General features: G+C 35.0%; 1 protein-coding gene across 13 annotated transcripts in view; it reads right to left on the minus strand.

The window, feature by feature from the left end:
• Nucleotides 1-6,433, minus strand: part of LOC307165763 (disks large homolog 1) — a 116,979-nt gene extending 110,546 nt beyond the window's left edge. For 4 of the 13 annotated variants that reach the window (XM_079883714.1, XM_079883720.1, XM_079883721.1 and 1 more), the window contains exons 1-3: nt 5,802-6,430; nt 5,509-5,640; nt 2,599-2,774 (exon numbers count right to left, since the gene is read on the minus strand). In XM_079883714.1, coding sequence (XP_079739840.1) covers nt 2,599-2,774; nt 5,509-5,640; nt 5,802-5,820 — 327 coding nt within the window. In that variant the 5' untranslated portion in view covers nt 5,821-6,430. Of the gene's footprint in view, nt 1-2,598; nt 2,775-5,508; nt 5,641-5,801 lie in introns of all 13 variants that reach the window. The other 9 variants (XM_079883718.1, XM_079883717.1, XM_079883716.1 and 6 more) reach the window with 6 other exon arrangements.
• Between the last annotated feature and the right edge of the window lie 7,041 nt (nt 6,434-13,474).

A 13,474-nucleotide genomic window follows, 5' to 3' on the forward strand; every position in this document is an offset into this window, starting at 1 on the left:
ATATATATATATATATATATATATATATATAAAAAAAATTTTTTTTTTTAATCACACCACACACACACACACACACACACACATACATATAGGCTATATATAAACACACATATACATAAAGAAATATTGTCCTGTATATACACAGCAGCACACACCCCATCTCAAACTCACATTAGCCTTCAGTAAAGCCAATAGCATAAAATATAATAATAGTAAACATCAACACTTCGTAATGCATCTTTACTGATTACATTTTTTTATTCTAATTTCTAATCCAAATTGTCAGGCAGCTCCAGCTGATTTCATGCCCTCAGATGTACAGCCAAAAAAAATGGTCTAGTTTTTTCCCAGTTCTTTCTCCTCCATGCTATCACTCAAAAGGAGTTTTGATTCTCTCTGCAACCACACCACCATTTTATCTTAATCTAGGAGATGCTGAAAGCCCTAACACAAGTGATTGACAGCAAAGACGATCTGCAAAGCATGCACCTCATTCCATACGTTTGTCATAGATATGAATGACAACAGTTACCAGCTTTTTTCATACAGCACTAATCAACATAAACAGCTCTCAAAACTTAAGTAAATCACTTTAGTTATAAAATGCAGGTGTGTAACTCTTGCCTATATGGACATTGGATCCATTCTAAATCTTCTTCTTTGAGAAATTAAGCAAAAAAAATAAAAATAATACTCTCACTCCCTGTCTCACTAACTAAATAACAGGCTAATCAGTGCACACTTCACAGTTTGGCAACCTTTTGCAGCATATTTTTCTTATTAAACTGAACAAATATTAGACAGATAGACAGAACTTTGTGAATGCTCATTTGAAGCAAATATGTGATTCATGTATAACAAATAAACATAGTCTACCTGTAAAGCTCCTAGCCATAGTACTGTAACCAATAAGTATTAAAGTTAAATCTTTCTTAATCTTACAGCAACTGTTTCATTATAATAAACTGTATATTAAAAAAATACTCCAGATGCCTTCTTACCTTTGTGCTAACGATACATAAACAGTCCATTCTTCAGAGCGCGACCTCTCAGCATCTAATTGCAGCTGCTCTAATCCTGTCGCTAAAATATGCGAATGCATATGCATGAATGCATTGTGCGCGCGACATGAACTTACTCTCAGTTGAGCAAACGTACGCGTCCATATACCCCGAGAAGTCAAGATTGCATCACCTCATGTTTCTTTTCAGCTGTGTGTCGGGGATGCTGAGGAGGAGGACGCCTGCACTCATATTGACGCGCATTCAGAGTTGATAAGAGCACCGCGGGGAGACCGGCCAGCATAATGTGCTCCCCTCACCTCTGGACACACGCGCTCCAACAGCACGTCACTGTGTGGGTAACCGCGAGCATTAAAACGGCTTTGTTACAATATCTTCACATTTCTAAAGCTACTGCTACCCTTACTAAAAGTTTAAGAGTGCATTCATTTGAAACCATAGTTCCATAAATATATCCAGAAAGCTATAGTTAAATACAAAAATATTTGAAAAGGGTATGTTAGACCCAATTACAGTTTCTTACATGCTTTCAATCATTGTGGAGAGACAGAGGTTTGAAGGAAAAAAATAAAACACCACAAAGCTATAAGCACATCCTCTGTGCCAGACTGCCAGTGGAAACATGAAATTATCTACATTCAAACACTCATCTGATTCATTTGAGACTTCATAGAAATGAGACTGCTATGCATTGTTAAAACACTTTCTATCCAAAGTGTGGCAGATCACTTCCAATCCCAATGGAAGGAAAGTCTACCCACTCTCGACAATGTGAGCAACAATTTAAATGAAAAATGCATGACCAGTCCTTATACAATTTAAATGAGAAATTAACATTTTTAAATAACAAGGTAACTCTAAATATTCTGTAGTCACAGAACTCCTACGTAAAGTAACACATTTAAACTGCAATCCGTTTAGTCAAAGGTTTAAAACTTCACATGTTCTGAATTATGCATATTAATTAAGGGGCATTACATCCTCAATTTCCTGTTAAGCACAAGTTTAACAAATACTGGAGGTTCTGAAGTAGGTTCACCAGAGCTGAATCATTACCATGATTTTTAAAAAATAACATTATGATGGGTCTCTAAATGATCTTACATAGCACTACTCTACAAATACAGATACCAACCACAATCCAAGTTCTATAGTGAAGCAATATAACATTCACAATCATCCTGCTCTTCCAAATATCAACACAACTCAAAAAAAAAAAGTTAATTTAACTTAAATTTTAGACAACAATGCCAGTTACCTTGTCTATTTTTTATCCTACAATGAAAATGGTCTACCAACCTGAAGAAGGATCAACCATTGGATTTATATGAGCAACACAGAAGTACTGCTTCATTCAGAATGAATCACTATTTTTGAATGAATCATTGAATGAATAACAACTACTTTCACAAGAATAAAACCATTTATTCTTGTCCGTTTCAGCATCATGGTGTCATAACTGGCAGCAATTACTCTGCATGCAGAAAATCAATAAAAACATTCAAGATACATGTACTGCATACAGCAAACATGCACTTCTATGAAGCATATATAACAACATAATATTCCTGCTTACCTCTTCGCTTTGAGTACAGATGTTGGGCACAGTTTCTGTTGGTCCAGTGGTGCTGGAAGGGCCAGAGAGATTCCATTCGTTAACAGGAGGAAAAGGTTCTCTGGTTTTAAGGCTTGATGGGTCTATGGGCTTATCCTCATTATCCTGGAGGCTCACTTCATAAAATTCCTGGATATCTGAAAGAATTAACAGGTTATAATGAAGTACATGAGATTATATAGCCAGCCACCAATACAGCTATAATCCCTATAAATGTTCACAGAATCAAACTTTCATGAAAATACAGATTCCACATTACCAGAACAAATTTATACACATTTTTCAGAGACATCCATACAATGCATGCACACTAAAACACTTTAGGGGCGCAATGCAAATGTATCAAATAATGTGTTTTACATTAATAATGTACAGGATACAGGGAGACATTTACAAGCAAAATTATTTAATTTATTAGAATACAAAATGTACAAATATTACTGAGTTTAAGTATTGTCCTGTAATATTGTATAGCATTGTAAGTCGCTTTGGATAAATTCATCATGGATAAATGGCTACAGACTATCGCTATCTACACCAAAGATATATTATGGCTGCACCAAAAAAGGAGCCATCCATTGACCATTATGCTGCCTTCAACACAGCAGTACAGAATTGATTTGAAAATGTAAACTGAATTCATCTTTACATTTTTGTAAAAGTAGGCTGCACTGCACACCATGTCTTCCCACACACATAGCAGCCGACATGCATGTAACACACTAAGGATTTCTGTGTGCTGTGGCATGAGATTATGATTAAATAATTTTTTTTAATTAACAATCTTTTTTAGAGATACTGTTGAGTCCTTATAGATGTTTTCAGCCTAAAACATGGACTAGATGGACTAATAATACGCTGGACTAATAATAACACCATGAAACACAAATGTCTTTATGGTTGTTAACAGCACTTCCATGGATTCATACAGAGAACAGGCCAAGCATAGCCTGGTTAAAACCAGACCATTCTCAGTAGTAACTGAGTTATGGTCTGGCAAAGCTTCTTTAATAACTCATTTCCAAAGGGGCGTCACCAACTGACGTCGCTCAAATGCCTCTGGGCGCAATTGGATAGACCTAAAACCAATCAGAGCGATCGGCATCGTGTAAAGCCATGCTGTGTCCCACTTACACAGCATAAGTTACACTACGCCATAAAAGTATGTACTCTTTTTGTGAAGAAAATGTATTTACTTTTGAATGTGTAGCAAAAAAGTAGGCAAGCTTTGGGACATACTACTTCGTCATCTTTATCGGACGGATCTGTCGCGTGCATCCTGTCACGTAAACTGCCCTGTCAATCATCTTATCACAGTTAAAATCCTCTATTAAATCTAATTTAATTTCCTACCGTTTCGGAGAGAAATGTAGTAGCACGTTCATCTGCCAGTGGGTCTTTCATGGAGACTGTCCTCATGTGTTTGCAATTTGAATATAATAATGCATTTAAGAAGTTGGTGCGCTTCACCAACGGAGTGGACGTCGCTCAAATGCCTCTGGGCGCAATTGGATAGACCTAAAACCAATCAGAGCGATCGTCATCGTGTAAAGCCCACCTCAACGTTTCTGATTGATGCCGCGATTTCAACGGCATGGAAATGGGCTTGAATGAGCTCTTTGCCAGACTACTTGCAGAGCAAATCTAAATTTGCCGGAAGTTGTCTGGGTTTTCCCAGGCTAGGCCAAGCAAAATGAGGAGTTCAAATCATGGAAACATAATGGTAAGAATGCACTGAGTTGTAACCCACTGAGTGCAGCATAACTGGAAACTAAATAGAGAAATGATGCATTTCAAATGCTTCTTAATTAAGTATTGAGGGATTTAAGAATGCACCACTGTGCTGTGCTTTGATTTGTCAAGTCAGTGTGGGCATATAAAGATGTTCTAAATTACAATAGGGTAGGCCACGCAACTGCAAAAATCCATTTGTCAAATATCTCACCACAACCTTTTAAAGATGCACACTAACACTGTGCACAGAGCAGGCAGTAAAACAAATATACAAAAACATTTCAAGTTATTATTTATAGTTACTTCCGGATATGTTCCGTTGGACTTTGTAACAGTGCTTATCACCAGTAATTTCTTCTTCCATTTTATCTTAATTACATAAACTGTCCCAGCCAAAAGTCCCAGCTTAAAAGCGAAACTCAAAAGATTTTCCCAAATTGATGAAAATTAGACAAATTAATTGAAATAATTAAACACAAAACACTGTTTAGTCTATTTCCAGCTAATTTAATCCAAGACACTTTTTGAAAAACACATTACCTCTTCCATTTCCATCACTTGTCCATGCCTTGTAATTACTGGATAAGGTCAAAAATAATACTTTAATATATAAAAACAACAAAGCAAAACCCAAAATGCCCATGATTTTTCTAAAACCTAAAGGGATAATTGACACAAAAATGAAAATTATGTCATAATTTACTTATCCCCAAGTTGTTCCAAGCCTGTATGAATTTCTTTCTTCTGCTGAACACAAAATATGATATTTTGAAGAATATGAGTAACCAAATAGTTGATGGTCCATCCACTGTTTGGGTAGGCTACTCATGACAATTCTCATTTCTGGGTGTACCATCCCTTTTATAATGCTTTCCGTGAGTATTGAAACCCTGCTTCTTTCAATTTTCTCTAATTGTCATGTGAGAAAAACATTCCCACAAGTTTAAAATGCTGTACGTCAACACCTTTATTTGCAGTTAAATAAAAAACAAAAATAATTCTGTTGTAACACACCGCTGAACTTGTCAAACACAAATAATGTTGAAGTCAAACCTGTTCCACCATTTCAGCAAACAAGACAAAATGCAAAGAAACTTCCTCGAGGAAAAAAAATTGGTTGTTCTAACAGCAACTTACCTATAAGAGCCTGGAAAAGTGTGCTTTGAAATATGTCGATGACTCTCTCAATTGAAAGTCTGAGATGAGGGTCTCCAGTCTGACTGAGTTTAGTTCTGTATTCCTCCAGAAGCTGCAGTGCCCTCTGAGCATCTGAAAAAAATAAAATGAAATCATATACAAATCTGCTGAAAAACACTGGCCAAACAGAACAAAATAACATTTTTAAAATATAGATTAAGAAAAAGACATATTGCCTAATAAAATATTGCCTATACTGAATTTATATAGGCTGCATTTTAAAGACACCTCACCTTTCTTTCTCACTGGCATGATCAAGACTCAGAGATTCAAAGTCCCACACTTTTTAAAAGGCGACTGTTGTAAAGCATTGGAATGAATGACCGATCACTTTCACTTTGAGTCGCGTCACTTTGATTTGGCAGTGATCGCTGAACGGGTCAGAGTGACATGTGAGAGTGAAAGATCAATAGCATTAATCCGCCAATACAATAAAAAACTATAAACGACCACTTCACTCATAACCTGCTGTCAGAGGCGGCAGGAACCCGTAGGCACTTTCATACAACTCTGGACTTATATCAACTTTCTGCAGACGAATGAATGGAGTAAATCAGAAAATCGCGGTGTGCATTACAAATATTTGGAAAAAATTGCCTCCGGTCTGTTGCAATGGAAGTGGCAGAATTGGCAGAAATACTAATAATCCCTGTTGGAGTGCAAGTAAAGTTCACTCGTAGACGGGTTGCCGTCCATACATCTCTCCCGTTCCCTTCTGACTGGAGTCCTGGATCCCCGCACGTCCGTAATCGAAACTTCTTCAGCGCAACACTTCCTCTTTCTTCTAGTGTGCCCGAAATTCCCAAACTTTCCTGCAAAATGGCGACCTTGATATGCAAACAGATCACATGATCTACTGATCTACTGCCTTCCCTCTGCGCTCAAAGGAATCAGCGCTCAGGTTTCTTCACTCAGCAGCTGCGAGGAAGCAGACGGTAAAAGAGCGAGGTCTTTATTAAGTTTATCCTCACTTTAAGTAATGAAATCTGGAGAAATGATATGAGAACTGTAGAACATCAGTCTCGTTCAGAGTATATAGGTAGCTTACTGTGGTTAACCTAGGCTATAAAATATGCCTATATCGTTCAGTTTTATTTAAAAACTTAACTAACAGTGACATTTTTAGTTATTAGCCTGTACATCATCCCTCATTTGTTTGACATTTAGGTGAAGAGTATCTCGTAAAAAAAATTGTGACATCAGATCAATCCTCATAATCCATTGGCCTGTGTGTCTGCTAATGAAATGACTGTGATTGAGGTTTAGTCTCTTGAATGGCAAACTGGAATTATCAAAATCCTGCTTTACTTACTGAGTCACCCAGGACTAAAAATGAATCTTTGTGATTTCATGTTACTTATTACACATCAGTTAGTTGATTTGAGTGGTGTGCAAGAGTTCTTTCTTATTATATTTAATATTTCACAGTTTGCCTATTTCTACAAGTAAAGCTTAATGCTTTGTCTTCTTTTGGAATTATTTTCATTGATGGAGAAAAAATGTTAGACCTATAACTAACTGGTCAAGTTTTCAATAACTTTATAGAACTAAATAGCCTATTACATATTACAGTAACAAGCCTAACAATGATAGATTTGTTGCAGTGCAGTATTTACTAATTTTGTGACGTTATATATAAAAATACAACTGTTCATGTTAGCTCATTTTCATTGAATAATATTAAAAGACACAACTTTTGATTTGAATAATGTTTCACTAAATGTTGAAATTAGCATTAACTTGCTTTAACGTTAACTAATGTTTACAACTTTATTGTAAAGTGTTATATAAAGTGCCTTATACTCAGGGACCCCGACCAGAATAATATTTGAATAATATGTTCACATATGCCAACTTCAATGAAAATACTGTACTGGTCATCCACGCTCATCCCTTCACAACTATCTGTATCAATATTTATTCAGTGTTTAGTGCAAATAATTCGCATATTTTCTTAATCGTTCAGTTCTGTAACAGAGTTTGTTTCATATGAGGCAACTTATTCTATCAAAGGCACACTGTTACCAGCAAAGACAAAGTCAGGCTAAGTTTGGCTTTTGTTGGTTGTTTTGTTCTTTGAAATGGCTTTTGTCGTTTGAATCTTGTGAAGGGTGGATGTCGAGTCACAGGGTGCTGTCACATTGCTACAGTTTGGGTGGGGAGAAGTCTGCCACACACACAAAAACAGTGGTGTCTTTCTCAAACGCCCATTATAGAGTCAGAGGCTATTTTCAAGAGCGTTTCATACACAAAGAAACTATGTTATGTTATGAATGGCTGTACGAGCAGAGCATTTTCACAGATTTACAATGATCCATTTATGAAAAATGTGTACAAATTGAAGGCCAAACTATGTCTGAGGAGTGCTACCACAATTTTGACAGATACTTCTGCCGCCCACACAGTTTGACAAGCCTATGCTTGACTTGAAGTGTGTGTCTGGTAATGCCTAATGGATTCTTACTATACACATTCTATTGTATTATTCTGTATCTCAGAACCTTATTCCCACAGCATTGCTTATATGACCCAAGCAAATGAAATTTGAGTTAATAATGATATTATATAATTAATAATAGCACTTGAAACCCCAGTTCACCTCTAATATGCATGTAGAATTTCCTTTCAATATCTTAATGATTTATGGAAAGTTACTTCTAGGTTTTGGGTTGCTTTAAATAAATAGAGCTTTCATCCTTCGGTGGTTATGTATAATTACAGTTGCACACACCCTCTGCTTTCTTTGGAGGCATGTACAGTAAGTGAAGAGCCTTGACATGGAATGCATGGCTGTAACCGGACCTGAGCACTTCTAACCCTTCATGTTGAAACCAGGGGGCATTACTCAACATATCAAGTGGATTGTCTAATAACGAAGGGCATTTTATATGGATCAAGGATGTGTCTCAGATTCACAGATTCAGAACATACATTTTAGACCACCCACAGTCCATTCCCTGACCTTTAGATGCATATTACACAAAAAATAACAGGTGTGACCAAGTTGTTGTTTTTTTAAGTAAGTGTGGAGTCTTTGCATTTAAGTTCTAACTAAGTCCCAAGTCAAGACAGGCAAGTCTAAGTCAAGCTACAAGTCATCAATTTTAAGCTAAACAAATCATTAGTGCTTTTTGTCCAAATTAGTGATAATTATTAAATACTAAATAATACTAAATAAATGTAAAAATTATAATAGGAAGGCTTTTAGAATATGGCTTCCCAGTTTAATTTCATGTTGGTTCAGTTTCACTATTTTATATTATTTATTTAATTCTATAGATTTTGAAACAAATGAACTGTTAATTGTGGAAATGAATTGTGATTTGCTACTTATTTTTTCACACATTGAAAAATATTCTAGCTGAGCCGGTATAATTTTTTATATATATACAAACATACATTGTGGCTGATGACAACTGGGATCAGTCCGAAACAGGCGTTCACAGGGTTGTGAGGAAGAAATGTACTAGTTGGTAAACTGAGTTTCATTTTAAACAACCTAGTTGCAAGTAAAGACATTTCCTGTCGGTGGTTCTTGGATTAAGATGTAAACTGAACCAGACTTAATGCTGACAGTCAAAAGTTTGGCGATGAGAGGTTAGATGCCCCTAATTTAAGTATGACTTTTGACACTCTGCATAATTAGCATATCATCATGTGCATATTTCATTTTTGTATGTACGGTACAGCAATTAGCACATCATCAAGTGGAGTGCATGATAAAGTTAACCATAACAATGTATAAAGTAGTGGTTCTCAAACTTCTTGACTAATAGGCCCCTCATATAAGATATAATATGTCTTCCAGCATGTTCTACTATAGCCTAATTATAACTGGTAGCGTCAATGTATTAATTAACTCATATTAATTAACCTCAAATATTTTATTTCAGACTTTCTAATAACTCTCTGTTCTTTATTAAAATAGTTTGTTGAGGTGGAAAATTAAAAAATAATAGGAAGAAACATTCAGTTTACACATTTTTATGTGTTTTTTTCTTTTTAGCATTTTAATAAAGTTAGATCATAATCATTTTAAATCATCTTGTGGCCCTGAAGCCCCCTAGTGGACTCCGGCCCCCTGATTGAGAAATACTGTTATAAAGTAGACATGGCAATGATCATATATGACTGTATTATTGAATTGTAGACAGGCTCAAATGATTCTTGGCATCTCTGAAGTCTGAAGTAATTAATCACACAACACTAATGATCAGTCAAAGAATGCCAAGATATTATTGTCATCTCATTTCTCATCTCACCTTGAATTAGCAAATTGTTAACAGCTAGTCAAATCTGCACAGTCACGTCCTGTAATCAATTTCCATTAGAAGCACCTTCAGATTTCTGCTATGGATATATATCTGATGTGATTTCTACAATACATCACCTTGTTATTCTCAGATTGGCCTACATGTCTAAATGGGGTTAATATAAGAATCAATTATTTGAATGATTTGTTTGATCAAATTATTAATTTATATTGTAACAGTTCAACGGACTTTCACCTTCATTGTGTTTGTTTAATGCCAGATTTAGACATTTGAAAATGCATAAATCTTTCAGTATCACGATGATAGCCTAAATGATCAAACAATTATATGTAAAATGCATTTTCCTTTTATTGGTTTCCTTTGTACTTCTGAACGAAATGCAGACTGTCCACAGTATGCAGACATGTGTCCACTCACAATGTCCATTAGAGTTATTGAGGTTTTTATTACTTATTGTGGCGTGTATGACGCTGGCCAGGTTTAAATGCTTCATTGCTTACTCAGGAATAATAGTAATAATAATAATAATCCAGTAATGTGTATAAAATTGTGTTTCATTTTCTTAAGCAGCAGTACTGCATCACTCGGCGCAGATCTCATTAGTGAGAAAGCTGAGATCCAGCAGTTAAGCTGCAGATCAGCAGCACTGACAAAGTCATGTAGGCCTATACTTGCACCTGTTATGGGTTTTTAGTATTAGAAAATTAATAAATAATACTGAGTTCTTTTTTATATAAAGCAATATATAAAAACGGTTTTACACGGTCTGTTCTTGTATTTTTCAAGAAAACATTCCATTCTATTTCTATTAATATTCCATATTGTAACAACGTTTCTCTCATTCGTAATGCAAGGTCTCTTATATATGATTAAACTTTAAATACCCAGTCAAAGATTTCCAGTGGTTGCAACATCAAGATAATAAAATATATGAAGATATTGGAGACAATATTCATTATTGCATTCGTTTTCCAAACCGTTTTCCAATGGTCACGGCGGGGATGCTGGATGAGTCTAGGACAATGTTAAGTTATTGTGTGTATACTGACACCTAGTGGATATATTGGTGCAGTATCAAAAATGTGATCAAACAACCCATTCTCACAAGTTCAATTATTTTTGTCTTTAAGACTGGTCATAACTTCTTGTGTCAGTTACATACAAATAATGGGTTTCACTTTATTTCAATGGTCCCTTTAACACATTCTGTTGACTATATGTAACGTTGCACCTTCATGTAACTTGCATTAGTGTTAGTAGAGTAATATAGACTGGTAAGTGTAAGTAAATGTAGTAGATTCAGGTTATAAAGCATTTAGTAGTGGTCAGTGAACTATGTTTGTGAGCTTGTCTAAAGTGAGGACTAGTTATGCCTTGTAAAGCATTTACAAAGGAGATTTAAAGACTTCTAAACAGAAAAAGGAAACAAACACACAGTGATACAGAACATACACATATTTAACAGCCTTTAAATCTATTTTATAAACGCTTTACAAGGCATAACTAGTCCTCACTTCAGATGAGCTCACAAACATAGTTAACTGACCACTACTAAATGCTTTATAACTACCTGAATTAACCCTGAACTACAGTAGAAATATGTTAATAAAGCATTCATTAACACACTAAGTAACTATTACTATATGTCTGAATAATAATATGTATTTAAACAGTTTATTAATTATTTACTTACACTTTCTAAGTGATCTTATGAACCACTGACAACAACTCCTAAATAACTTGACTGTTGAAGGACCATCACAATAAAGAGTTAGCAGATATTAAGCAGACAGTCTACTAATACTCTAATGAGAGTTAGTTGACATGTAGTGGCAAAGTTATTGTCAACAGACAAAATCAAAATAAAGTGTTACCAAATAATCATTTGAAAAGTTTCGAAAAGTAAGACTGATTAGCCCTTGACTGCTCAAGCACAGTCTTACATTTGGCTAGTTTTATACAACTGGACAGTTATTTGCCTGTTAACATTTATTACAAAACTCTAAAGTTGTTCATATTAGTGTTACGTGCTATTGTATATGTTGCTTCTATGTAATTCTATACACATCTCAGAATAGAATAGGAACATGGGGTTACACGTTGGTGTGCTGTGTGGGTCAGTTTGTCAGAAGTTGTCATTTGAGACCAATCATGATCAACTATTCATATGCTATTCTTGACATTTTTGTTTTGTTTTAATTGTGATGGTCAGATGCACGTTTGAAAAGATAGAAATAATGAAAAGGATTGGCTTTTTGAAGTGACTGTGGCAATAATCACTCCCTATATACAGTACTGTGCAAAAGTCTTAGGCACGTTAGTTTTCACCAAAAATAATAATAATAAAAATAATTTAAACTGATATTTCCTGCTGGCATACTACAGCAAAAGATATAAATCACAGTTTTAAAATTATTTTTTAGGTGAAAATACTAAAATGCCAAAGACTTTTGCACAGTAGGCTACTGTATAGGGCTGCACAATATATCGAAATTATCTAAATATCGCAAATGTATATCGCAATATGCATATAACGGCTTGCAATAACTGGGTCATGAACAAAAGACAAAGAGAAAATCACTCACTGCTCTTGACTGAATAACTTTTGTAGCTTTAATAAGAATCAGTATATATATATTAAATTCATACAGTGAAAACTAAGCAGTGTTTTATTTTTACATTTGATTATTCGGTTTCTGTTGTTAAATAAACTTAATGTAAGCCTACCTGAAACCCTAAACCCAGTGGTTTACACTGATGTTAAAATAACACTTCTTATGCTACAGTAAAAACACTGCTGTTCACTTTCAGATGTTGTAGGGATGTTTTCTTGTCACAAAAATATATTTTAAAGATAATTTAAGTTTATTTTACACACTTTAAGCATTATCATATCGAATATCGCATTATTTAATGATTTATCACATATCGCCTTTTTCTTAAATATCGTGCAGCCCTATACTGTGTATATATTTATTTATGAACTTGTCTGTTAAGACAAATTATTTCATGAATTATATATTCCTGCATTTCACTCAAAACATACCTGCAATTTGCAATATTGATCCAACACATGTGATGTTTACTATGTTATATCATTCTTATATCTACAGTCTGAGCACACCCTTGCATGGATATCTAATATTTTCAGCATCCTATTGAAATCCCCAACAAACCCAAATCTGTATTCTCTACTGAGTTTTCACTACGAAATGTTGCTGAGGTTGCAAAATGATTGTCCTATGACAAATTGAGATTTAGATAAAAAATATTTAAAAATACCTTAGACGTTGTTCAGGACCTTATATAGAGATGTACAGTGGGGAGAACAAGTATTCACTGCCGATTTTGCAGGTTTTCCCACTTACAAAGCATGCAGAAGTCTGTAATTTTTATCATAGGTACTCTTCAACTGTGAGTGACGGAATCTAAAACAAAAATCCAGAAAATCACATTGTATGATTTTTAAGTAATTAATTTGCATTTTATTGCATGACCTTAATATTTGGTAAAGAAACCTTTGTTTGCAATTACAGAGGTCAAACGTTTCCTGTAGTTCTTGACCAGGTTTGCACACACTGCAGCAGGGAGTTTGGCCCACTCCTCCATACAGACCTTCTCCAGATCCTTCA

This window comes from Squalius cephalus (assembly GCF_949319135.1).
Source record: "Squalius cephalus genome assembly, chromosome: 10".
Classification (NCBI taxonomy): Eukaryota; Metazoa; Chordata; class Actinopteri; order Cypriniformes; family Leuciscidae; genus Squalius; species Squalius cephalus.